Source organism: Gorilla gorilla, chromosome 22, assembly GCF_029281585.2.
Source record: "Gorilla gorilla gorilla isolate KB3781 chromosome 22, NHGRI_mGorGor1-v2.1_pri, whole genome shotgun sequence".
NCBI classification, from domain to species: domain Eukaryota; kingdom Metazoa; phylum Chordata; class Mammalia; order Primates; family Hominidae; genus Gorilla; species Gorilla gorilla.
Genome location: NC_073246.2, coordinates 46,801,570 through 46,829,189, shown reverse-complemented (window position 1 = coordinate 46,829,189; position 27,620 = coordinate 46,801,570). Strand labels below are relative to the sequence as shown.

General features: G+C 57.2%; 1 protein-coding gene across 7 annotated transcripts in view; it reads right to left on the bottom strand.

The window, feature by feature from the left end:
• Positions 1 to 3,969: 3,969 nt before the first annotated feature.
• Positions 3,970 to 27,620, bottom strand: part of SLX9 (SLX9 ribosome biogenesis factor) — a 36,560-nt gene continuing 12,909 nt past the window's right edge. For 3 of the 7 annotated variants that reach the window (XM_063702692.1, XM_055373726.2, XM_055373728.2), the window contains 4 exons: positions 20,738 to 20,806; positions 13,700 to 13,847; positions 7,359 to 7,424; positions 3,970 to 4,238 (listed from right to left, as the gene is read on the bottom strand). In XM_063702692.1, the coding sequence (XP_063558762.1) occupies positions 4,115 to 4,238; positions 7,359 to 7,424; positions 13,700 to 13,847; positions 20,738 to 20,768 (369 nt within the window). In that variant the 5' untranslated portion in view covers positions 20,769 to 20,806 and the 3' untranslated portion in view covers positions 3,970 to 4,114. Of the gene's footprint in view, positions 4,239 to 7,358; positions 7,428 to 13,699; positions 13,848 to 20,737; positions 20,807 to 27,620 lie in introns of all 7 variants that reach the window. The other 4 variants (XM_055373727.2, XM_055373725.2, XM_055373729.2 and 1 more) reach the window with 2 other exon arrangements.

Below are 27,620 nucleotides of genomic sequence, written 5' to 3'. Positions count from 1 at the left end.
TGCTCAGCTCCAGCTGCAGGCCCCCTCCCACCTGCGGCAGGGGCGTCTAAAACCCTGGTGCCCAAGACCACCCCCTAGACTGGAGATTCCCCAAAACTCACGTCCCCCAGAACCTCAGAGCCAGACCATATTTGGAACCAGTCAAGATGAGGCCACACTGGAGCAGGGAGGGCCCTAACCCAACATGGCCGGTGTCCTTATGGGACGTCACAGACACAGGGACGCGAGTGACGTGGCCACAAGCCAGGAAACCAAGGGCTGCCGGCATCTGTGGCACCAGGAAGAAGTGTCTGGAATCAGAAACACAAGTAATCACCAGCAGCCGGACAGGCAAAGAAGGACCCTGCCCTGCAGCCTGAGGGAGGCGGTTCTCGACACCCCAAGTGCAGACCACCGGCCTCCGGGACACAGACAATGCACTGTTGTCTGACGCCCCCACTGTGTGCGTTTGTCACGGCGGCTCCAGGAGCCAGTGAGGCTGGCCAGGGTGTGCGGGGCCTGCCCCGGAGCAGTGGGAACGGTCCCTGCTTGCTTGAGGACCAGGACGGCAGTTGGTGACGGACACACAGCTCCTGGGAACAGGGATTGCTGACTCAGTGAGGGGCCTGAGAAGAAGGGGAGGGCCGGGGGCTTTCTTGGGGAAAGGCGGATCCAATAGCTGCTGGGTGTGGGCCTTACAGAAGCCTGGTAGGTGCTGAGAGGTGGTTTCCTCGGCCCCCCTTGGAGCGGCCACACTAAGTGCAGCCTGAGGACAGCCAGGAACAAAGGAGATCCTGGGCGCCTGGAAGGAGAACCTGGGCCTGCCCGGGGCTGAGGGAGACCCCCCAGGGCCTGTGGCCGTCCCAGCCAGGAGCCCTTCACTCTGGGCCAGGCATTTGCTATTCCTTTGGCCAACACCCCACACCCCCTGCAACCAGACACTGCCCTTCCTGCGGGACTGGCAGGGTGGGGGGCTCCTCCCACTGCCTCTCCTGTCTCCCACTGTGCCCTGCAGTCCCCCATATGCCAACACTGGGCCTGGGGCTGAGGCACCTGGGACGTGCCCAGCCCAGGTCTGCGGGCCTTGAGCCTGGCATCCACGGTCCCAGCCCAGAGCTTCTCAGAGTCCTACAGGCCAGTGCCAGGCACCTCCAGGCCCCAGGAAGCTTTGATCTGCTGTGTTAACCCTTTAACTCGGAAAAATGCACCGAGGGGCCCAGGGTCTAAAAGGCATGAAAGCCCAGTCAACTGTAGAACTTGTTTAAATCGATTACCGAGGGATTCATGTTCCTTCTCCTGAAGCTCCTACAGTCATCCTCTCTGATCTGCTGATTCAGGGGCTCTACCCCAGGTGTCTGTCCAGAGAATGCACACACCCCATCCTCTGCCTGGAGCCTCCCTCTCAATGGTGGCCAGGAGAGCTCAGCTGACAGCCACGGAGAACCCCACGCTTGGACGCCCTTCTGTCACGGGATGACCCTGCCCCAGCTGTGGCCTTAGCTGAGGGTTGGGCTCTGCACCTGCAAAGAATGCTGGGGTGGCACCCCCGCAAATACTATCAAGGGCTACTTTCCTGGGACAATCTGCATCCATCTCAGCCGATGGGACACCTGCTGCCACTCCTGCCTGGCCAAGTACCTGTCGCTGTCCTTCCGTGGCACCCTCCTCCCTTCCGCGGCACCCTCCTCCACACGACTCTCAGGCACCGCCGGGGGCTGCTTACCCAGGGAGGAGTTAGAGGCCCCTGAGACCGCAAGGATCCCTAGAAGAGCGGCTGCGAGCCACAACCAGACAGGAGTCATTTCAAAACCAGGGAGCAAGAAGCATTTTTACATTTTTATTTTTTAGAGACAGGATCACCCTGTCACCCAGGTGGGAGTGCCGTGGCGCAATCTTGGCTCACTATAGCCACGGCCTCCTAGGCTCAAGCAATCCTCCCACCTCAGCCTCCCCAGTAGCTGACTACAGGCACGCACCACCACGCCCGGCTAATTTTTGTATTTTTTTGTCAAGATGGGGTCTCACTATGTTGGCTGGTCTTGAACTCCTGGCCTCAAGTGATACGCCTGCCTTGGCCTCCCCAAGTGCTGGGACTACAGGTGTGCGCCACGGCGCCCGGCCAGGTTTTTCACAAGAAACCCAGACCGTGGGATTGGGATGCTGGAGGAAGTGGAAGCCGCCCCCGCCGCCTCCCCACCGCGCTGTGCTGCATGCATCCCGGACGCTGTTCCCGACACGCGCTCCACACGCACTCCACACGCCCTCCACGCACACCCCACGCCCGCTCCACGCTCGCTCCATGCTCGCTCCACACACGCGCCCCCCCACGCCCAACACGCGCGCCCCCCACACGCCCCCCACAACACGCGCCCCACGCCCGCTCCACGCTCGCTCCACACGCTGGCTCCACACGCGCGCCCCCCACACGCCCCCCACAACACGCGCTCCACGCTCGCTCCACACACTCAACACTCGCTCCACACGCGCCCCACACGCCCCCCACACGCGCTCCACGCTCGCTCCACACACTCAACACGTGCCCCACACGCGCCCCACCACAGGAATGGTTTTGTCGCAAGCACTGGTTTGTGAGCAGCTCCTCTGAAGCGAGAAGCCTGTTCTCTAAGGAGCTGGGGCTAGGCAGCCAAGCCGGCCCCGGCCGAGGGAGCGTGGGATCTGCTGCCTATGGCTCCTGTACGCCCGTCTGTCCCATCGGCCGGGGCCTTGGAGGGTGTCCGGGCTGTCTCTGTGGATGCCGTGTCTGCTCGTCGTCAGGGAAGGGCCAGGACACTGAACAGAAGGGACACAGGCTCCAACTCGCCTCGGCCACCCACTCGCCAGGCGGCCTTGGCGGGGCTGCTGGGGCTATGAACCCTAAGCAGACAGCAGGGCCAGAGGAGGTCGGACCATGGGGGCTCACAACAAGAGGGGCTGTGCATAGGGGCCACCCACATGCCCTGGAGCCAGGAGGCCCCGGAGTCCCTGGGACCACCCCCACCCCAGGCAGCCTGGGAAGGCTCACGGTGCTGGGCCCCCGCCTGGGAGCTGAGAGTGGTCCTGCTCTGCACTTCCCAGACACTCTGAGTGGGGTACACCACCACATCCAGCCTGCCCAGCCCCGCTGCAGGACATGGGCCAGCGAGGCCCTGCAAGGCCCTGGGATGGGGGGAGCTCGGGCAGGGGGAGCCAAGCTGGGCCTCAGGGGCCTGGGGACACACCACCCCCTTGCTTTCCACAACCTCAAAACAAGGACTGATCAGTCACTGATTCACAGTCCAAAAACCAACCCCCAAATCCCAGGGCTTCCAGCAACAAAGGAGGACCTCTCTCACTTCCGGGTCAGCAAGAGCTTCAGGGCTGGGCCCACTCCGCGTCTCCTCCCTGCAGAAGGACCCTCTGCTCTCCGCCCCCAGAGCAAGCCAGTGGGCTGCCTGGGTGTGGAGCAGCTGGGTAGGGTGAGGGCAACGGGTGGGGTAGGGGGGGTGCAGCCCATGGGGTGCAGACAACAGTCGAGGAGCAGGCCGGGGGCCTTGCCAGGGCCATCTGTGTCCCTGGTCACTGAGGGTGGCAGGGGAGACTGGAAGGGAAACAGACCCCCACGTGGGGAAGGCCCTGAGCCAGCCCCCACGGCAGCCCCTGCAGGCCTCAGTGCTCCTGGATCCCACCAGGGCCGCAGCAGGAACCGAGGCTGAAGCAAATCAGGGCGGCTGGTGGCACAGCTGGGGCCACACCCAGGCACAATTCCTTCCCAACACAGCCAGCAGGCTATCTTGGGGGCACCAGTGCCTGCTCAGGGACGGACTTGGGGCCTCCACAACTGCAGTCCCCACGTACCCTGTGCACGGTCCACCCTGACTGCGTGGGGGCTGGGGCCCCCAGTGGAGGCACGTGGCTTGTTGTCCTGAGAAGAGTGGGGGCAGCTGTCCCAGGGTGTGCCCAGCCCTGTGAATCAGGGAAGCAGCTCATGGGAACGGCCCTGGCCGTGCAGGGGAAGTTCACAGAGCCATTTATTGAGCCCCACAACCGACCAGAGGGAAGGGCGTCCACCAGGCTCAGGCCATGGTCCTTGAGGGGCCGGCGCTCTCTACTTGGCCCACATGTGTCCTGAGGAGTTGTGGCATGCCCGCTGCCCTGGTCAGAGCTGGCCGCCATCTTCCAGCTGCATCTGCCGGGCCAACGTCTGCCCGATGGCCACCAGGGGGCTGGCTCTGTAGGCCGGACTGGCCAGCAGCTCCTGAAACCGGGTCCTTTCTTCCTCGCTGAAAGAATGGAGACCACAGATCAGCAGGCAGGAACCCCCAGACCCCTCAGCACCCCCAGCATCTGACACAGCTCAGCCCCTCAACACCCGGAAACGTTAGACACCGAAATGAATGGCAGAGGCCTGGGGCCACCACGGGACTGAGTACTGGGGCCTCGGAAACTTCCGGCAGGAGGGGAGAGGCTGCCCCGGGCCCTCCTCGTGGCCACGTGCATCCCAGAGCCCTGGCAGTGCCCACTGTGGGGTTTGCCGTTGAGGTGTCGCCCAGCCACCAAGTCTGGGGCTGATGGGGCTGCTGCCAAGGCTGAGAAACGGGGCGGCAACTCACAAGCCCTGCAGACTCACACCTTACATAAGAGACGGCTCCCTCCATGGGCAACCAAAATAGATGCACACGGAGGAGAACCGAGAGCCGAGACCTGAGAGCCTGAGCCGGCAGAGGCCTGCAGCAGAGTGGGGCGCGGCAGCCCCAGATGGGTGCCACGGCGACGACCCAGCACAGCACCAGCTCACCCCAGCCGCCACCCAGCCTGGCGGCCACTCAGCTCCTGCTCTAAACCCAGAGCAGCCAGCCGCACGCCAGAGAGCTGCCCTGTGGAACACAAAAGGTGACCTGGGTCCCCTCTCAGGCACAGAAGCCTCGGGGGCAGCTCCCAGACGGGCTCTGCCGCAGCTGCCAAGAGGCCCTGAGCCTGGTGGCGGGGAGGTGGGGCCTGTGTGCCCCGTGTGCACGGAGCCTTGTGCAAGGCTGGACCACACTGGCCCTGGTTTCCTGGGCAGTTGACAAGGCTCCTTCACACCCCACTGGATGACTGCCTGGGCGGGGTGCCCACACACCAGAGCCACAGAGGACAATGGGGCTGGGGCCGTCTCCACAGCAGGAGGCGGTCAGGGCTCTGCTGGTCACTAACCACCACCTCCTCCTGCCACTGCCACCCTGGCCCCAGCATGGCAGCTGGGGCTGTCCCCGTAAAGTCAGGGTAAAATGCCTCAATCACAGCCTGGACATCACTAGTGATCTCTGGGGCTACCAGGACCCAACAAGGCCCCACCTGCGGCAACTGAGGAGCCGAGGCCAGGGGAAGGCCCAGGCCAGGTTCTTAGCACTGTGGTCCATTGGGCAGAGTCCTGGGTCAGAGCTGGGGAAGGAAAGGAGCCGTGACAGTGACGCTTGGAAGCGAAGCTGCACGGGGAGGGGCTGCAGGGGGAGCCTGCGCCTGCGCCTGAGTTTAGACACTATGAGACACGGGTTCAGTGCCCCTGGCACTGTGTGGCTCCCATGCTGGGCCAGGCCTCCAGATGCCATCCTGGACAACCGTAAACAGAGACCCATAGACAGGGGCCTCCCACCTGAGAGAAAAGCCCTTCCTTGGTTTCGTACTCAGGGGAGCAGCCTTGGGGCACAGACCACCAGCTCCAGGAGCTACAAGGCTCATGCCCAACATGAAGCCCCCAGGGGAGCATGACCCAGGGAGGGGAACACTCTTGCTTCCCACTGGGATCTTGGGATCGAAGGATCCAAGCCACTCAAACACCTGAGCCCTGTCCACACGCGCCAGAAAGCACCATGGACATGAAAGGGAACAGACCTCTGGCTCCAAAACACGGAGTGAACAAGGGGCCTCCTGCTCTCCTCTCAGAAGCAGCGAGAACCAAACTCAATCTTTGATGAAACCAGGAGACCTGTTAACCTGAGCTGCTTCAAAATGCCGCGACCACAAGGACATGGGGGCACCAAGGGGTGCGGGCGACAGACAGTCTGCGAGAGGAAAACCCGTCGCCCTGTCCAGGCAGGGAGGGGCTCCCTGGACCAGGCTGTGCACTGGGGAGAGGCGGAGAGGGAGGCCAGGCAGGACGATGGGCACACGGAGAGGGCTCTGCTGTTCGCAAACTGTCTCCAGACAAGACTGGCCTGGGAAGAACTCAGTTCATCAACAGAGAAGCAGAAACCAAAGAGGACAAACACAAAGATCTACGGGAAGACCTTGCTCCTCAGGAGGCCGAGGCAGGAGGATTGCTGCAGCCCAGGAGGCGGAGGCTGCAGTGAGCCTTGATCACACTCTGCACTCCAGCCTGGGCCACAGAGCAAGGGACTGTCTCTAAAAAATAAAAATAAAAACTTTTTAAAAAACTAAAAAAGACAGTTTACTATACTATCTATACTTCACCTAGCCCCTACAAAGTGTCTAGAGTAAAAATGGATTAGAGAACACGAGATGGAAGACAGATAGATTAGAGAGATCCAGTAATTGCGTAATTGGTGCCCCTGAAGAAGGGCCAAGACAATAAAGAAATCTTTGGAGCTACCATTCGACACCAGCTTCCCAACATAACTGTACTCACAAAACAGACACCAGCTTCTAAACATAATCGTACTCACAAAACAGACTTCAGATTCTAAACTGGAAGGGCACAACGGGCCTCGGTAGAAACTGACACAAAATGTTCCCTACTGATAAATACCTTAGCAAAGTCATTTCAAAAACAAAGAAAAAAAATCATTCCAGTAGCTAACTAAAACCATCTTACAAGGGTGTAAAATGTGGCTCTCTCAGTGGAAACTGGAGCTGAGTCTACAAAGAGGCAAGAGAGCGTGGTGTGGAGATTTTTGTACCCAAGAGGACAACTGAGTACAAACTTCTGCAAATCAGTGTCCTAGCCCTGCTAACTGAGGGCCGCAGTGCCCAGCCACAGAACCAAACACATCATCCAGATTTCAACCAGCCAGCGGAGGGGAGGGGCGGAGAAGGGGCTGCGTCCACCCATCATTTTAGATCCATGACTCCCCTTGGAAGCCTTCCTGGGAGGCGGGACTTGACCCAGGGCCACAGGACCTGACTGCACTGAAAAGCCCCCCTGGAGCGGACAGGCAGGAGCCAGCGGAGCAGCGTGGAGGGGACTAGAGGCACGGGCGGGGCTCTCAGCCGCTGAACCCCTGGGAGGGCAGCCTGGAGGCGCTCAGGACCCCTGGAGAGGGCGGGGTGGGGGCACACAGGAGCTGAACCCCTGGGGAGGTGGGCAGGGTGAGGGCACACAGGAGCTGAACCCCTGGAGAGGGTGGGCGGGGTGAGGGCACATAGGAGCTGAACCCCTGGAGAGGGTGGGCAGGTGCACTCACAGAAGCTGCTGTCTCTGGGCTGCGCTCATCCGGCTGAGCTCTGAGGGCCGGGGCTTGTTGCTCTCCCTGCTGTGGACACAGAGAAGCCACGTCAGTCAGCATCCAGCATCCCCTAAACACCTTCCCGTGGGCAGAGGCTGGCTCCTCCCTTCTTAGAGCAGACGTCGTGGTGGCCAGAGGTGACCAAACCACTGCAGAACCACAAGTTCCAAGCTGCACTGTGGCCGTGGAGGCGGGACCTGGACAAGCAGTGCAACTGCCTGACCGTCCTGTGACCGCCCCGGACAAGCAGTGCAACTGCCTGACTGTCCTGTGACCGCGGGCCCCAAGCTGCTCCCTGTGGAATCTGGTGACTCCTGCAGCTCCTCCTGGCTCCATGGGACATGGAGGGAGTGGTCAGCCAGGAACACGTCTCACGATATACAGCGTCTCCACCCCACCTGCCTGGCCAGGGCAGGCTGTGCAGACACCTCACACTTCGGGCCAAAGGACCCTGGCAGGCACAGCTGGTCCCACTCCCGCAATACACACCACTTCCCAGGAAGGCTGAGTCACCCACCCAAGCCTACATATCCCCAAGTCCTCTCTTTAGAAGAAGGCGCACGCTATGCTACAGTGGGAAGCTGCACCTGCCCTCCTGATGACTGAACTTGGGGACAGGGGCGTGGACCCACCGTAGATCCTGCCCTGCCTGCACCTGCGGGGGGTGCCAACGAGCACTGCAGTCCCCCATGGACAGGTGGAGGAACTGAGGAGGTTTCCTGAGTGCTGCTGGCTATTTCCTTTAGTCCTGGGATCTCCAAACCACCGAGCTGGGCCTTGACTAAGGGCACGGGCGGGCCAGGACACTCTCATCTCTGACGTCCACCCCAGGCAGGCTCCGGCTGCCCGCGGAGCTTCTCACCCTCAGTTAACCGTGGGAATCTTCGGGAGCTCGCCTGCACTCCCTGTGGTCAGCCGGCCAAGGCAGCCGCCCACCTGGCCCAATGTTCACATGGGACAGCGACCTGGGCCTTAAAAGGAACAGAGAACCCGCAAGGCCACACCAGGCGCCTTCTCAGATCTGCCGTCCACACAGTGAGATGGGACCCAGACGACGGCGGGAAGGCAGAGCCGCGGAGTCCTCAGACCAGCCCTACACTTAGCCTCGGGCCAGGAGACTTCATCTTTTATTCATGGATCTCTTAAAATATGAATGACAGACATTTTGTGTCTGCCCAAAATAGCCCTCAGCGCCCGCTTTCTTTTAACCCTAGCTCTGCGCTGATTTGGGGAAGGACTCAGTCCCCATCCCTTCCTGCTCACACTGGCAGATGACAGCCCCTTGCATCTCCCGTCCCCTCTGCCCGCTCAAAGCCACAGCTCCATTCATTGCAGGGGCTCTGCTGGGGCTGACGACATCTCCCCACGGCCTCTCCTGGGCCAGCGTTGCCCCGATGCAGAAGCTCTGCCCCCCTGGCCAGTCGACCCCCTCCCTGTGTCCACCCCTGAGCAGCAGCTCCCTCACTGACTGCCCAGAGCTGTCCCGGGTCCCCACCCTTGCAGAAGCCATCAGCGTGGGGCCCCCTCCTCTAGGTGCACCCCTGGTGCCAGGGCTCTGGGCAGCCATGTGCTGGGGTCAGGAGACCTGAGCCCGGGTCCAGGACAGCCTTCCTGGTTGGGGAAACCTCGGGCCCTGGAGCTGCACCCTCACTTTAAGAGATGAACTAGCAGTGGGGGTGGGAGCAATGCCTCCCAAGGTCCCAAAGCAGAGGAGCTGCACCCAGGGTGGCTGCAGTGCCCACGAGGCCAGGCGCAGCACCTCCCCTCCCCACTGCAGGGACCGTCCCCCACCCACGCGTCCCACACCCCATCCTCCCAGGCGGGACGCACAGCCTCCCAGTGGGGTTTCCGGAGTTCAGGGCCCCGGGGACAGAGTGCTGGGCAGTTACCGTCATGGGCCAAGGGCAAGCACCGGCAGGGACGGACGTGACTCCACGAGGCCTAACAGCAGGAAGCCGAGGAGGAATTGGAGCCTAACTCCACCCAGTGTGGACCCTCACCAGCCCCCACAGCACTCCCTCCAGGCAGGAGCAGCGGTGTCACCACCACTCCCCTCCCGACAACTGCCCACAAAGCGCACACAGGAGGCGGAGGTCCACAGTGTGGGGGGTCCCCTCCCGACAATCGCCCACAAAGCGCACACAGGAGGCGGAGGTCCACAGTGTGGGGGGTCCCCTCCCGACAATCACCCACAAAGTGCACACAGGAGGTGGAGGTCCAGAGTGTGGGGGGTCCCCTCCCGACAATCGCCCACAAAGCGCACACAGGAGGCGGAGGTCCACAGCGTGGGGGGTCCCCTCCCGACAATCGCCCACAAAGCGCACACAGGAGGTGGAGGTCCAGAGCGTGGGGGTCACCGGGGTCAAGTGTCGCTCGATGCCTGCTTCCCAGCCAGGAGTGACGTGGACCCCAAACACGGGCCCTGCCCTGGCCTCTGAGATTCCAGCTCTGCATCCCGCACCCCAGGGGCATGAGGCCCTCAGGGCAGGGCGCCAGGACAGGTGATTGAGGGGACTGAGGGTTGGGAGGGGCCGTGGGGCAAGGACCCAATGCTTGGGTTCCACAAGGACAGCTCTGCCAGCCCAAGCCATATGTTCTCCCCGCTAGGTGGGAAGGGGAGAAGTGAGAGACAGAACTCCAGGCTGGGAGGGAGAGGCTGTCCACCCTCCAGCCTCCCAGGCCACTGGTGCTCGCCTGCTGACCCCTCAAGCCCAAAGCACATCAGAGTCTGAGAGTGGTGGTCAGTGGGGCAGACCTGCCTGCCGGGACCAAGGTGCAGTTCCCAGAGACACGGCCCACCACCCAGGCACGCCAAACCCCAGATCCTGGGACAGGCGCACCGAGCCCCAGATCTCAGGGTCTCACACCTCCTGCAATACCAGGGCCAGGGTTCCCTAGAGAAACAGCAGGACTGGCAGGAGATGTCCAAGATGCGCCTGGGTTACCTGTTGGTGCTCGGCAGTGGGAAAGAGCTAAAAATACGACCCCCACGTCAATGGGGCCAAAGGGAGCTGGGGGCAACTGCAGGAACTCCCAGCGGCCAATGCTGGAACAGTTTCGGCACCAAAATCAAGTAACGCTGTGTGTAAACTAAACATCCATCTGTCCAGACCAACACCGACGCATGAGCGACATATACACGGGGAGAAGAGACAAAGCTCCTTTCCCAGCAGGATTCCAAACAGTCTCTGTCACTGCTGTGTCTTCCAGGAGGTGGAGCACAACCCCCACCCCGAGGCCAGGGCTGCAGAGCGACTTCCTCCCAAAGCGGACAGCATGGAGGGGGGCCTCAACCCAGCAGGGGCAAGCTCAGCCTCACGGTGAGTCAGGTGACAGGGTGTGCCCAATACAGTGGAGTGACAGTGGCACTTCGCCTCTGGGGGCTTCCTCCCCAAACCCAGTCCCTTCTTGTACCCATGAGAAAAACATCAGACAGATCTCAGCTGACGGGCAGCTTCCTCAGAACAGTCAAGGTCATTAAAACCAAGAGGAGTCTGAGAAACTCACAGCCAAGAGGGGCCGAGGGAGCCGTGACATCTGAATGTCACGTGGGATCCTGGACGGATCCTGAGGCAGAAAGAGTCCGTTAGGGAAAAATGAAGGAAACCTAAGGTATGGGCTTTAGTTAACTATTAATTACTTAACGCTCACTATTTCTCTATTGATACTGGTTCCTTCCATGTGATGAACGTACCACACTCATGTCAGAGCAGCAGCATGAGGGGACGGGGGAGCTGCACGGAGCTCTTGGCACCATCTTTGCCATTTTTCTACAAATCTAAAGCCTGTCTAAAATAGGGCTGATTCCAAGAGCTCCCCCAGGGTCAGGAGGCACTGCTGCCTGAGCCGCATCAGGAGGGACGGGGACTCCCAGCGACAGGAGGCTCTCAGGGCTGAGAGCAGATGGGCCTTCCCAGCCCAGAGCCCCGCAGGGAGGCAGGGGCACATCCTCCTCGGCCTGGGGGCTGGGTGTTGATACAGCCCTCTCCCTTCTGGGAGCGCCAAGCACATTTTTCAGATGAGAAAACTGAAAACAGGGAAAGGATACTTGACCAGGGTCACATTTTTGTCCAAGAACCAGGAATGTTCGGTCGTCACATCTCTACTCCAGGCGGCCGCTCCTATTCTGGACCCAGTGCTCCGGTGCCTCCGCCGCGGGATGCCAGCCTGGAGCTGCCTGGGCCTGCAGCGCGTGACCTGCCACCCTCGAGCCTGGGCAGCTGGGCCATGAAAGGATGGACCCCAGGTTTGACACTGCACACAGCCCCTGCTTTCTGCCCAGATGGAAAGTTAGCAGGAGAAAGAAAATTATTTTTTAAACAGCAAAATTAGGCCGGGCGCGGTGGCTCACGCCTGTAATCCCAGCACTTTGGGAGGCCGAGGCGGGTGGATCACGAGGTCAGGAGATCTAGACCATCCTGGCTAACACGGTGAAACCCCGTCTCCGCTAAAAATACAAAAAATTAGCCAGGTATGGTGGCAGGCACCTGTAGTCCCACCTACTCGGGAGGCTGAGGCAGGAGAATGGTGTGAACCCGGGAGGCGGAGCTTGCAGTGAGCCAAGATCGTGCCACTGCACTCCAGCCTGGGCGACACAGCAAGACTCCGTCTCAAAAAAAAAAAAAAAAAAAAAAAAAAAGCATAGAGATGACACAAATGAATGAGGAAGGCCCAGAAGCTGAGACAGAACAGAGTGGTCCGGCCTCTTTCCAGCCCTGAAAGCTGGGCTGTGGCTACACAGGCCCCGCCTGAGCCCAGAGCCTCAGCACCCACACCTGGGCGGTGCCTTCCAGCCACAGGGGAAGGGCAGAGGCTGCTCTCCTTTCACGTGCATGTGACCCAGGCACAAAGAGCCTGAAAGCCAAGCTCCCGGGAGAGGGGCGCCACAGGCAGCAGCTTATCAGCAGGCTGCATCCCCTGCGAGGTGACAGGGAGGGTCATGCAGCCGCTGCCCTCCTGGTTGAGCCGTCCTGGGGTGCACACACCACAGCAGGCTGGCACATGGAACACTGTCCACGTTGTCAGGGCACATGCAACCTGCCACTGGCAAATGGCTCACTGGGTGGCGGGGTTGCGTCACCGGGTGGCGGTATCTTCATTGGGTGGCAGGGTTGCGTCACTGGGGGTTGTGTCACTGGGGGTTGCGTCACTGGGTGGCGGGGTTGTGTCACTGGGGGTTGTGTCACTGGGTGGCGGGGTTGCATCACTGGGGGGTTGTGTCACCGGGGGTTGCGTCACCGGGTGGCAGGGTTGTGTCACTGGGGGTTGCGTCACTGGGTGGCGGGGTTGTGTCACTGGGTGATGGGGTTCTGGAGGGAGCACCTCAGTGCATCAGGAGGAGGGCTCATGCTCGGGACCAGGCCTTGCCCAGGGCAGGGGGATGGAGGGGCCCCACTGGGGTCCAGGCCCAGGCCCAGGCCCGCTGGCTTGGCCGCTCATGCACTAAGAGCCCAGAACCCACCACCCCAGCTCTCAGCAGGGGGCGGGGGAGGGGCGCTGTGATGCCAGCAGCCAAGGGTGGGGCAGGGGCCTGCCTCTTTCCTGAAGAACAAACCACATCCAGACCCGTGGTGAGGCTGGGAGGCATGTGCTTCCCACACAGGTAGGTACAGCTCGGGAGAGCAACCGCACTCACATCAGGCCCCGTCCCTCCTGGGGAGGACGCACGAGGCAGCTCCCGCCCCATGAGGACAAGCTCTGGGATGTGTGTCCCAGGGCCCTGCATGAGTGGGTCCCACACCCTCACCACACCCGACAGCAGGCCTGAGCCGTCCTCACGGGCCACCCTCTGTGCGACAGAGTGAGGGGCAGGACAGGGTGTGCAGTGTTAGGTGGGCGTCAGGGAAAGGTCCACTCAGGAGGGGAGACTGGAGCCCCTGTCAGAGGCACGAGAAGAGCATGGTGGATGCTCAGGGGCCTCAGCTGAGCACAGCAGGGTCTCTGTGGGGTGGAGGCTGTGGCAGAACAGTGAGTTGGGGGGACCCCCAGTGGGACCCGGCAGGAGCTGTGGCCAATGTCGGGGGAGGGGCACATGAGGGAGCTCGGCATCAGCAGAGCCACCAGGCTCCTCACAAGGGTGGGCCTGGGTGCCCCTGAAACGTCCCCCACAGCCCCCGCCGGCCTCACGAGCTCACGCCCTGAGAACAGGGTACCTGCGTGGAGCACCGGCTGGAGCCCCAGCTCTCGGCCTCTGCAGGCTCAGGAACCACCGTGGCCCGTGGGTCCCACTCATATCCCTCCACCTTTGGACCCGGGTCAGCCCCACAGCTCGGAAAGGGCCACCCCTCCCGGACACTCACCTGCGGGCCTGGCGCCGGCTGCCAGCCTCGAGCCCCAGCAGCTCGGGCAGGGCATCCCTGAGAGGGTGCAGGTCCCCCACCACCACCGTGGCCCTCCGCCTCCGCTCCTCCCTGTGCTTCTGCTCAGCCAGTTTTATGGCTTCGATTTCTAAGGAAGGAGAAACGACGTTAGAGGCAAACAAGAGGCAGAGGAGGAGCCCAGGCCCAGAGCCTCTGGCCCACGAGAGACCTGGCGGGGTGCCCGGCCCTGCTGCCTCTCTCCTTCCCGCTGTCGCCCCCATTCCGCCCCTGGGAACCTGCAAGGCGGGCAGGCTTGAGTTATTTTCTTCCCCTTAATGACAGAGCTGCACTTTTTAATCACAGGGCTGACAATGTGGTGGAGCTGCAGCCACTGAGGATTTCTCCTGCAAAGGGACGCTGGCAACTGTGGCCGGAGCACGCGTAGGGGAGTGCACACAGCCACCGAGCAGAGGGGACAGAGGGGAATCAGGAAAAGGGGCCCTCAACTTAAGATGGCAAGTCACAGCCTGGGACGCTCAGCGTTGTTCCCAGGAGGGAGAGGGCTCCCCAGAGGGAAGGGGAGAAGCCCCAGAACAGACCTGAGGGCTTGGGGCCATGGGGGGTGGCAGGTAGGGCTGAGGCCTCCACGCTAGAGAAGGGATTTGGGCAGGGTCTGGACAGAAGGGGCATGGCCTTGGGATTTGATTTAATTTAAAAATGTATTTATCTCAAAACTGCTAAGAGAACACATGCTCGGACATGCTGCTCACTGCACGTGGCTCCTGGAGGCTGTGGAGCGCGGACAAAGCCTGCTTTCTTCAGGGCAACCCAGCGGGACAGGCCTGCAGCTCAAACACTGCCAGCTCGTGACACAGGCCCGGGCATGGCAGACCTGTGCCCCCTGGGAGGAATGCCCAGGTTTCCAGAGGTGACAACAGCCAGCTCCTCTCCAATCCCGCTGTCTGGGACAGCGGCGCCCCTCTCAGCCCCCAGGGCAGATGGCTCACAGAACAAGGTCTGAAGGGCCCACCCTGACCAACCCGAAGTCAGGGGATGCCACCCTGCCCTGGGTCCCTGTAGCAGGGTGTGTTTACCTGGCTCCAAATCACCGACAAGAACCTGGGACAAAGACCACCCTTCCTCTGGGTCCTCAGCCCCCAGTGCAGGTTGAGAGCTTGGAAGGTGTACACCAGCTCTCTACAGCCTTGGGAATCATGGGGGTTTATAAGGTAAGAATCCAGTGCTTACTCCACCCTGCCTGGACTGTGGTAGACACGTTACTCGGCACCTCATCAAAAGAGAGCCAGGGCACCCTGGAAGCTGGGGTAGGGAGGGGCGGGCCAGGCCAGATGGCTCCTTCACAGGCTGCAGACCCAGGCCAGGAAAAGCAAAGCAGAGGCGTGTGGCTCCCGTGAGGACAGACACAAAGGCTCGCACCTCAGCAAGTCAAAGCCAGAAGCCTTTCAAAAGAAGGATACCTTGTGCCCAAGCAGGGTGAGCCCCAGGCATGCAAGGATGGTTCTCCCAGGAAATGCCTCAGGGTGACCCTCCACAGTGGCCACTCAAGAGGCAAGAAAGCCTATGGTCACCACCACCAGTGTGCAGAGGATTCTGCACAATTCACTGCCCACGCATGAGAAAAATTACAATGAAACCACAAACGGAAGGAAGCTCCTTGACAGATGAGCTGCTAGAAACCCACAGTGAGTATCACATTTCAGGGCCAAACATTAGACACTCAATGATAAATCCGAGCAAGGAAAAGATGACCACAATATCGACAATCCCACCCAGCCCACTCAATTCTGAGGGGGAGGGAGGGAGCAAGGCAGTGGCGGGGCGGGACCCACGGCCTGGGAACACTCAGCACTGCTCTCATCTGCAGCACCTAGGGGAGGTCCCACACAAACACCAGCTTCCAAGCAGCCAGGAGAACCAATGGGAGAGTGCAGTTCTTCTCTGTCAGTTACTCCAGAAAAATCGGATGCTGCCTCAGTTAAAATTTCAATGGGATTTTCAGTCAAACCTGTGCAGCTAATCCTAAATTTTATTTTTTAAAAACAACTAAATGCATAAGAATAGTAAAAACATTTTTTATAAAGAACAAGCAACAAGAAAGTAGGGCTATCGGATATTAAAGCAAATTATAAAATAACAGAAATTAACAGCGTGGCAAAAGTGCTGATGAACACTCAGTGGACGCAGGGCAACCCGGGCAAAGTGTGAGCATGACACGTGAGGTTAGATAAACTGGGTTCCTCCTGGGGAAAGAGCCAGATCCCCTCTCACACTGTTCCTAAAAATCAGTATGTATGAATTAAATACTAAAAACAAAGAGGAATCAAAGGCCAAAAAATACAGTAGGAGCCACTCGACTGGATTCGAAATCAAGGAAATGTTGCACCTCATAGACTGGCAAATTTTTAAATGTTTCATAATATCGAGTGTTCGAGGACGGAGGGAGCTGATGGGTGGGTGTGAACTGGCCCAGCCGCCTTGGAGGACAACTGAGGGTTGGGAAAGTCAAGTGGGACATGTGTGTGATTCCAACGACCCACCCTCCCGCCCACAGGGCATGGGGAGCCACTGTCCACGGCACGGCTGGGGCACAGGCTGTGTGGTGGAGCATAGAGGCGCTACCTGGGCACTGGGGAGGTATGTGGACAAAACAAAGCAAAGCAAGGGATGGAGAGTGACCGGGGGAGGCCTCCAGGAGTGGGAGGGCCCTGCAACGGGAGGAACAGCAAGGACAAACTTTGCAAGCTTGTCCTCACAAAGGCGAGGTGGGATGGCGCGTGCAGATCCACAGGGAAAATTTCAACACATATTGGGGAAAAAAAGCAAATTGAGGGAAAAAATCCACACATACAGAAAACATGCATTTCTAAAGATCCTAAGGAGTCTACAAAATGACTACCAGATCTAATGCATGATATTAGTAAATTCATAGGATACAAGATTAGTATTTTAAAAAACCAATTGTATTTTAACATACTAGCAGAGAGCTGAGAAAAAACTGCATTTATGACAGCATAAGAAACTATAAAATGCTTAGCAATAAGCTTATTATAAGATGTAAGATCTCTACACTAAAACTGTATAACACTGATGATGAAATTTAAATGGTGAGATATACTATGTTCATGAATTTGAAGATTTGCTTTGCTAAGATGGTAATTCTGAACTGATCTATAGATTCAATGAAATCCCAATCATAACCCCACTAGGTTTTTGTTGTTGTTTTTAAAGAAATAGACAAGCTAATGATAATTTATATGGAAATGCCAAGGACTTAGAATATCTAAAACAACCTCAAGACAGACGAACCAACAAAAAGGACTTATGTTACCTGACTTCCAGACTAATCCTAAAGCTATGGTAATCAAGACAGTATGGTTTTTGCTAAGGTACAACAAATAGAGCAATGGAACAGAAGACAGCCTAGAAACAGATCCACACTTATGAGACTTTCTGATTTTTCACAAAGGCAACAAAACAATCCAATAAGGAAAGAAAAGTACTTATAACAAATGGTGCTGGAACAGCTGAATATCCATATTAGGGGGAAAAAAGGAACTTAACCACTAACACCACATAGACAAACAATTCAAGATAGAAAAAAAAAATATGAAAGCTCAAAGTATAAAGTTTTTAGAAGAAAACAGGAATAAAATCTTCATGACTTGGGATTAGGCAAAGTTTTCTTAAATAGGACACACACACATACATATACACACACACAATAACTAATATAAATTAAACTTCTCAAAATTAAACTCTCGTTTATTTAAAAAAAAAAAAAAGTTCTCACGCCTGTAATCCGAGCACTTTGGGAGGCCAAGGCGGGCAGATCACGAGGTCAAGACGGGCAGATCACGAGGTCAAGAGATCGAGACCATCCTGCTAACACGGTGAAACCCCATCTCTACTAAAAATACAAAAAAATTAGCCGGGCACGGTGGCGGGCGCCTGTAGTCCCAGCCACTCAGAAGGCTGAGGCAGAAGAATCGCTTGAACCCGGGAGGTGTTGCTTGCAGTAAGCCAAGATCGCACCACTGCACTCCAGCCTGGCGACAGAGCAAGACTCTATCTCAAAAAAAATAAATAAATAAAAATAAAGAAAATGAACAGGCAAGTCACAGTCTGGGAAAAACATCTGTAAAACACATATCCAACCAAAGACTGGACTCTAGGACAAAGAACTCTTAGAGCTCAATAATAAAAAGACAAAAAGCCTCATGAAAAATGAATTTCACTAACGCTGAAACACAAATGGACAGTAAGCACATGTAAATGCTCTTTTGGTGGCAACGGAAATGAGTACCACCGCGAGATACCATTTCATGATTACCAGACGGCCAAGGCTGAGGGGACGGCAGGCCACGTGTTGGCAAAGCTGAGGGCCAGGAGAACTCTCACAGGCTCTGGTGGGAGTGTGAGTGTACAACCACTCTAGAAAAGCATCTGGCAGCTGCTTATAAAACTAAACATACACCTACCCTATGACCCAGCATTCCATTCCTCAGCACTTACCCAAGAGAAACGAAAACATGTCCACAAAAAGACTTGTAAAGAATGTTCAGAGCAGCCTTATTCACAGTAGCTAAAAATGGAAAAAAGCCCAGGTGCCCATCAGCAGGAAAGTGAGTAACAAATGGTGTATTCATACAATGAAATACTTCTCAGCAATCAAAAGGCATGGACTGCTGCTACATGCAGCCTGGATGGGTTTCAAAACCATTACGCTGAGCAAAAGCAGCCAGACGCAGAAAGAGTGCATCCTACATGATTCCATTTATACGGAGCCTAAGGCAAGAAAAGCTCAACTGTGGACGACAAAGGGTGACACAGCTGTTGTTACCTCTGGGGCCAGTGGGAGAGGTAATTGACTGGGGGGGTGCGTGACTGCCGGGGAATGGTGGTGATGGTCCATAACCTGAACGGGATTTCAGCTGCACAGGTGTCTACAACATTTGTCAGTAATCATTGAATGGCACACTTTAGATTTGCATTTCATTTTATGTAAATACAATCTTCAAAAGAAAAAGAAAAAAAAAGAACCATGAACTCTAGCAGAATTATTTGGGGTGGAGTGTACTGATGTCTGCCATTTACTTTGAAACGCATTTTTAAAAACCCATGTTGGTAGATGGACAGAAACTGCTAGATGAACGGTTATGTAATAAAGATTGTAAAATCTGTGTGGTGGGTACAGGGTATTCACTATAAAATTCTTCCCACTTTCCTAAATAAAATTTTTCATAATAAAATACAAAGTAAAAGTAACTTGGGAAATGTAGCTAAAGCTGTATTTAGAGATAACTTACAGCCTTTCACTCCTGAACAAAACATATACAAACAGATAAGCAGAGTAACTGAAACCCAAAGAAAGCTAAAACGGGAGTGATCAAAATAAAAACAAATAATTTTGAAGACAAAAGAGTAGAATTGGTTATTAAATACATTAATTAATTATTAAATGGAAGAGACAAAACTTAATTTAATCAGAAATGAAGGTGGAGATACAAATAAAGAACGATAAAGAAAATAGAATATTTAATAAGAAGGCAACTAACATATGAAGATTGAGATCTGACTAAATTTGATCATTAATATTATTTAGAGACAAGGACCCACTCTGTCACCCAGGCTGGACTGCACTAGTGCAATTACGGCTCACTGCAGCCTCAAACTCCTGGGTTGAAGCGATCTTCCTACCTCAGCCTCCTAAGTCGCTAGGACTAGAGGCTCAGAGGCACACACCACCTAATCTGACTAATTTTTACATTTTTTGTAGAGACAAGGTCTCGCTATATTGCCCAGGCTAGTCTGAAACTCCTGGGCGTAGGTGATCCTTCCACCTCAACCTTCCAAAGTGCTGGGATTACAGGCATGAGACCATCCTCAGACAAATTCGATCATTTTATGAGTGGCCAAAATTGACTCAAGTTGTGAAAAAACAAAAAAAAAGGACCAAGTGCCATGGAATAAAATTTACACATCATCAAAGAATTACAGCCTAGAAAATCAGGGTCCAAATGGCCACAGTCCAGTAGCCCGTCCAAATCCACTTTCACAGCTATGCTAGGAACTGTGAAAAAGAAAATGGAGGAATGCATCATTTCCCTAAGAAATATCCAACAAGGGACAGAAACCATAAAACTAATAATCACAAAAGAAACTGACAAAGTTTTCTAGGTCCTACCTCTGAAAAACATACATTTTCTTTAAAACCTCCAAGGAAAAAATAAAGCAGATAACATAAAAAAGAAAATATTCCAAATTAATTTCACAAAGTCAGCAGAATCACACTAAAAAGATAACCGAAAAATACAAAATAATTTTGATGAGAAACAATCTTAGAAAAACACTGGCAAATATCCAGCATCACGAAAAATAATGAGATACTCCAAAACAACCTGAGTGGGAAGTGTGGCTTTCAGCCTGTGGAGACGTGCGGCTGGGAGCACGTGGCAAGGCTGACCTCAGAAAAGAGGGAGCCACAGGCCTGAAAGGGTCTGGGGACACCAGGGGCCCTGCCCACACCCACGCCGCTAAGAGCAGACACTGTTTTCACCGCGGGCAAGGCCTGGAAGGATTTCACATACCACTGCAGGCACTTCTGAACCATAAAAACTCCACAAGCACAGGTTACTTCCACAATAAAAAATTTTACGGTGGGGAACAAAAATAAGTAATTTTTACAAACAAGGAGCCGAGAGCAGCAGCTTCCCAAGGCCGTCCTCCAAAGGGAGGCAGCCCAGCTCTGCAGGTGCCCACACGGACGGGGTGGCAGTGCCATCCATAACAGGCCAGACCGGCTTGGCCATGCTGCCAAGTCTTCATGGCCAACCTCTCTGTGCCTCCACTGTCCTTCAGCCCCCACAGCAGTCTCTGAAGTGTCTTGGGTGATCCCCTTGGGCACCCCTCGGGGAGTGTGGCTGGTGTAGAAGGCCAGATGTGAGGCTGTGGGAATAGGAGGGCCCACGGGATGGGACTTGGGCCGGCAGCTGTCTCAAGACGCAGGCATGGACTTACTCTGCAACCACTGCTCACGCCTCAGCTTCATTTTCTCCTTCTTGGGCAAAACGGTCTTGGCCTCTGCACCTGAGGAAAGAGAACATGGGAGTGAGCAAAACGTGTCCAGGTGGCACCCCCATGACCTGAGAATGGGCTGGGGCGGGTCCTGACTGCAGAGCTGCCACATTCACTGCAACTGGTCTGGCCTGCGCCAGCCTCTCACACTCCCGGGCTCTGGACAGCACCAGGGGCACCTGCAGCACGCCTCGGCCCGGCCTCAGGAGGCTCTCTCAGCAGCGTCCCCCCACAGTGATGGCCTGGCCACTCACCCCGGCCCGCCCCGGAAAGCAGGTGTCCCAACGAGGAGCCTCCTCCCCACTCATGCCCCAAACGACTGTCAGGGCAGTCATTGCAGTGAAGCCATGCAGGAATGCCCGACGGCTCATGAAGGGGGCCATGAACAGGGCAGAGGCCCTTAGGGGGACATCCCCAAGATCCTACGTGGTCACGTCAGGCCCAGCGACGTACGTGCTCCCTGCCCCCTGCCAGGCCTGATGACGTGCTCGGTGACCAGAGGCTTCATCCCTGGACCCCACAAAGCGGCCCTCTCAGGGAGCCTCCAAAAGTGAACTCCACAGGTGCCCCTGTGCTTGGTCCACGCGGAGCCCAGCCACCTGCCCGGTGGGCGGGGAAAGGAGGCTCATTTGCTGGGGGGACAGGGGCAGGGGTGGGATGAGCCTGCAGGGCTGTGCAGGTGGGGACAGGTGGAGAGGGCACTGGGTGCTGCGTCTCTGACTCGTTTGCTCTAAAACAGAGTGGACTCAAGGGCATCCCCATTTCCTCGGCCTTAACTGATTTCCCAAGATGGTTCAGCCTCGGCTGCATTCTCCCCAGAACACATCTCCCAATATCTCTTTTAATTCATGCAGACCTTCCTGGCTTGTCCAACAAATCCACCATGTCTAATGAAAAACAAAGCAGAAGCAAGCCCTGCCTGGAGAAAGGGAGTCGCTGCGCTCGGCATTTCAGACTTCACTTCAGGCGCTGGTGTGAAACCTCCAAGGCCCAGGGCTCCCGCAGGATTTAATCCCCTCCCACAGCTTCCTGGTGTGCCTGGGTTGACCTACTTTCCTCCATGGCATCCCGACCTCTCCCTCCCGACCACAAAGGGGAGGGGCTGATTCTGCAGCTTTTCTGTAGTTTTGAAATTGTTTCAAAAGAAAAATGAATCTAAGACCAGTGGAAACTGACCCGAACAGTGACCTGCGTTGTGTTGGAATGAACAAAACGAGGCCTGGGCGCAGGCCAGGTCAGGAACGCAGCACAGTGACCCTTCCCAGCTCTGGCCCCAGGGAGCTCCCCAGCCCCATTGCCATGGCACCAGGACAACAGGAACCAAACACGCCGCTCCTGCAGGAGGAGAGGGCTTGGAATGCTGCAGCTGGAGCAGAGGCCGCCTGGAACTGGGGGCCGCGGCCCCACGACCCCCAGCTCCCGCCGCTTTCCGGGCCCGAGGCGCCCTTGCTGAAGTGCCCTGGCACAGGTTCACGCCTGCTCCCCCTTCTAGCCTCTGGATGGGCTGACGGGTGTTCACTGAGATCGAGTCAGTGCCGCGGGCTACGGAGGGGGCTCGCCCTGTGGGTCCCGATTCCCTCTCCCCCGCAGGCCCAAGGCCACATGGACAGGGCAGGTGGGCGCACCCCACCCTGTGGTGGGGACAGTGTGAAGTCTGCTCGAGCTGCTCCGGTTTCTAAACTTACCTACGACAAGGCCAGCACACCACAGCTCTCGCCGGTGCTGCGGAAGCACAAGAGCGTCCCGTGGGTGCAGCAGAAATGCCAGCTTGGAGGAGGGCCGGGCTGGGAGTGCAGATGCTGGGCCTCAAGCAAGGGTGTCTGGAGCCGCTACTGTCCTGGGCCTCACCCCAAACCCAGATCCCAGCAGCACCAGCACTACAGCCCCAGTGGCTACGGGGAGGGGAAGGTCACCAAACACGTCTGATTGGTGACAAAGTGACGGCAGCAGGGGCCACACCTGAGGCAGGTCATCCGCTGAGCCCGAGCTTCTCACATGGGGCCTGGAAGTCCGAGTGGGCACCAGGAATACCAAGCCAGAGCTGACAGTAAAAACGACTTCATACAATCGCCGGCCAGCCGAGCGGGGGCTACAGAAGGGTGCACACTCAGAAGGGCAGCCTGGCTGCGACCTCGGCTTCCCGCTCTAGGCAGAGAGGCTTCTTCCTCCCTGCCCTGTCTGCTTCACACCCTAGGCCACCTGCTGCACGGGCGGCTCACACACTGCCACTCCTTCTGGCCCGCTCAGTTCACAGCTCAAAGGTGTCAGGAGACGGGCAAGTCCCCATTAAACTGAACCTCACAGAACCCCAGCCAGTGGCTGAGGCAAGGCTAGACGAGGTGCTCATACCCTCATTCCCCCCAAAACCGAGACAGGATCCCCCCAAGACAGAGCCCAGGCTTCCCTGTGGGGGAACATGCTGCAGGTGCCATCCACTCCCCCTCACACTCCGTGGAACCCTCTGGGGCCACCTGTTGCTACTGGCAGTGAACAAGCCCAAAGGGTGAAAGACAAGGCCGCAGGGCATGAGATGGCTCCTGCGATCTGGGTCCTGGGGCCCGGTGGTATCCAGGGTGCTCCTGGCTGCCACAGCACCTGTATCTGAGCTGGACTGCAAGGCACAGGGCAGATGGATGGTGGAGATGAAGAGGAGGAGGATGAGGAGAAGCCGTGCCCTTGCCTGAGTCTTCAGGAGCCCAGGATGCAGCTGCCACGGAGCGATCTGCATAGAGGCACCGGGCTCACGAGCAGCGTGTGGGGACTGACCGTGTGGGACAGCCCCTCTGGCCCAGTGGGAGGCACTCTGAGGAGGACTCAAGGGCCGTTCAAGGAACAGCCCCTCTAACCCTTGACTCTGGAAGACCCCGCCTCAGCCCTGCCCTTGGGGAGTGACTAGAAACCTGCCCTGAGCTGACTCGTCACAGAGCCCTGGGGGTGGCTCCGGTCCCTGGAACGCCAGCCGGCCCGGCAGAAACCTGCAGCATGAGCTGAATGGCCCCGCACAGAGAGAGGGATGGGTGCACGCAGGTACAGGCTGCCTAAAAACCCTGACAAGAAAAGGGAAGGTGAGACGCTGCCACGCAGGAGCCAGGGCCCGTGCTCTGGAGCTGCAATTCCAGGTACAGTGGGCAAGGCAACCACCCCGCCGGAACCACAGCCTTCCCAGCTGCCACGGTGCTGCCTGGGCTCTTGCACTCTAACAAAGGGGCCCCGGGAACAGACGCGGTAAACCAGCCTCAGTGGAGGAAGCCACACATGGCAGCTACACAGCACGCCTGTGCCGCAGGCAGCTCACCTGGTCCCCAGCCCTCACCAGGTCAGCAGACACAGAACCAGGCTCACCAGAGTTGGGCTGTGGGGTGACATGGTTCACAGGGCACGTGTTCTGATGGACCCTAAGGAAAATCAGCATGAGACCGGCTTTTCTGTGCACGCCATCAACAAGCCGTGATTCTCACTCCACAAAGATCTGCACGAGGCTCAGGACAGAACACACGACGCGATGCTGCTGGCACGTGCTGCTTCATCTCGGGCTCCGGTGACGGGAGATACTGCGGCCTACAGAGCCACTCAGATGCTGCCAACACCACCCAGGTCACCAGCTGAAGCGGCACGTGCCAGCAGCATCTCGTGGTGCTGAGGTTCTCCTCGCCACGCCTTCTGGGTGAATGCAAGCTGAAATGCATCGTGGGACAGGCCGTTTGGGGAAAAATGAAGTGGGAATCATCCGTCTCACTATATACACAGAAATAAAGTCCTGATGGATTAAATACATTAAAAAGGCACTACAAAAGCACTGCAGAGGACACAAAGGGGCCACAAAACACACAGAAAACACCGAATTTGCTACAGAGAAACTTTAAACCTCCGCAGAGAAAAAAATAACATGAACAAATTCAAAAGAACTACCAACGAGGGGAGACAGCTGCAGTTAACAAAAGAGATTGCTTCCTTCCTACATAGCTTTTTCAAACCAATAAACAGCCGAAAAGAAAAACAGGAAAAGGCACATATAGGCAGCTCACAGCGATGAAGGCTGAATGTAGCCTTGCTGATGAAAAGCCGCGCATTTTACAAAGCAGGCACCGCAGGCTGGGGTCCGCGTCGGCAGACACCTCGTCCATATCCTCCAAAGGTACAGGCCGCAGGCGGAGGCCAACTTGGGTGCTGCTCCCGGCGGTGTCTGCAGTAGGCAACCTGGTAACGCCTGTGAAGTATCAGACGTTCATCAGACTGGATCACCAACTCCACTGCTGTGGTTTGATCTACAAATGTCTTTACTCCGTTTTCAAGGATGGGCCACACTCCCTATAGAGCTGGGTGCATCGGACAACAAAACCTCAGCAGCCGTGATGTAAGGCTGCCTTAGAACACAGCCCAGGGAAGCAGCAGGGGCAGACACACACCCACTTGTAAAAAAAAGAGGGGGCCGGGAGCAGCAGCACGTGCCTGTGGTCCCAGCTGCTCAGGAGGCCAAAGTGGGAGGGAGGATTGCGTGAGCCCAGGAGGTCGAAGCTGCAGTGAGGCCAGATTGTACCACTGCACACCAGCCTGGGTGACAGAGCAAGACACTGACTCATAAAAAAAAGAGAGAGAAGCAGATAGACCAAGTCTGCAGCGGGGAGGCTGTCACTTAACGGTAGTTTGCATTGAGTTTTTCATGATATCTATCATGTGCCACTTTGCACAACTTCACGTAGAGGCAGTGCTGCAGGAATAAGCTGGAGAAAGCACAGCTTTCCCTTGGAGCGCTGGTGGGCGAGCATGTGAGGGGGTGGTGCACGTGCCTAGCACCGTGGCAGCGGGGAGAAGCGGCAGGAGCACAGGGGACTAGGAGCGGGGAAGCGGGAGGGCCGGGTTCCCCTGTCTCTCTCTGTTTTCCAAGCTTTCTTACTTCTTTTTTTTTGAGACAAAGTCTCACTCTGTCGCCCAGGCTGGAGCACAGTGGCACGATCTTGCAATCTCTGCCTTCTGGGTTCAAGCCATTCTCCTGCCTCAGCCTCCGGAGCAGCTGGAATTACAGGCACACACCACCACACCCAGCTAATTTTTGTATTTTTAGTAGAGACGGGGTCTTTCATGATGTTGGCCAGCCTGGTCTCAAACTCCTGACCTCAAGTGATCCACCTGCCTCTGCCTCCCAAAGTGCTGGGACTACAGGTGTGAGCCACCACCCCCGGCCTCTTCCTTCTTTATACTACATGTTTGTCATTAGGTGTCCATTTTAAAGAAAAACCCAAAGACCTTTTTAAAAATTGGTAACAAATTGTCCTGGTCAAAGACAGCATCCTGGAACAAAACTGGAACAAACCAGGCACCGCCATCCAGGGTCTGCATCGGCAGACACCCCCCGCCGAGGTTTGTGGCGAGGAAAGTACCAGCGGCACTGCAGGGAAGAGCAGTCACAGCCAAGAGCGCCTGGGGGGTGGCGCTACCCAGGGACACAGCCAAGAGCGCCTGGGGGGTGGCGCTACCCAGGGTCACAGCCAAGAGCGTCTGGGGGGTGGCGCTACCCAGGGACACTGAGACGCAGAGCACCAAGGTGACGCTACTGTGCTGAGGAGCCCAGGCTGCAGGGCCAGAGGACGTTTCCACCACTGGGCCCTGTGCCCACCTCTGCAGTCCTGAGGAAAGGCAAACGGCTCACCTTGACTCCCTTCTCCCAGGACCTGAGGGTGGACATTCAAAACCACAGACAAACCTGCCGACGGCCGGAGCTCCCAAAGTGCCGCATCGGGCAGCCCCCACCCTCCAGCCAACACCATCCACCCCAGCCAGGGGTTCGACATTCCTCCTGAGAGAAGATGGCCTGGGAGATGGGGCCCCTGAGAGAAGGGTACCCAGGAGCACTGGAGACAGCCTGTGCACGGCGCCCACAGAACGCTCGGCCCCTCTGCTCCCCTCAGCAACCCACCGACCAGAAGACGCAGAGTCCACAGGATCTGGCCTTGCAAGTGTCATGGAGCTGATACAAACAAGAAACGTGGGCTCCAAACCCCACAGGATTCTCTCCACAGACACAGCAGCAGGCTCCTGGCACACTCCACACCCACCCCCAGTGTTAGCTCACCCCACAAGGACCCTCCAGAACCCCAACGGCAGTGCAGCCAACGGTGGATGCAGCATGTGCCCCAGGAGCAGCGTGGCTTCTTGCTGTCCTGTGAGCTCCCAGCCAGGGTAACAAGGCAAGAGAAACACGTCAAAGGCCTAAGAACGGAGAAGCAAGAGACAGAACCACCACCGTCCCCATACATGGCATGGTCGTGATGCAGAAAATGCCAAAGGATCAACAGCTACTGGGACTGAGGGCTTCAGCAAGGCCTTTGGGTCCGGCCGAGGTTTGCGGCGAGGAAAGTACCACCAGCACCGCAGGGAAGAGCAGTCATGGCCAAGAGCTCCCCGGGGGATGGCACAACCCAGGGACACTGAATGCAGAGCGCCAAGGTCACGCTACTGCACTGAGGAACCCAGGCTGTGGGGCCAGAGGGCACTCTTGGCCTCCTGAGTCACACTTGGCCTGTGTCCTCAGTATCTGCCCAAACTACCCCGTCCCACCTGGAAAGGAAGAAGCCCCAGAGAACTGCTTCAGTCCTAAGTCAACACAGGACAGGCTCCCGAGGCCCGGACACAGGGCCCCACCTCCGGGGATGGTGCAGGACAGGCTCCCGAGGCCCGGACGCAGGGCCCCACCACCGGGGATGGTGCAGAAGAGGCTCCCGAGGCCCCGACACAGGGCCCCACCGCCGGGGATGGTGCCCGAGGGAGTGGCTGTGCTGCTCACCTAGAGGCGTCCTGCTCTGGGAGGTACAGCCACTCGCAGCTCTTG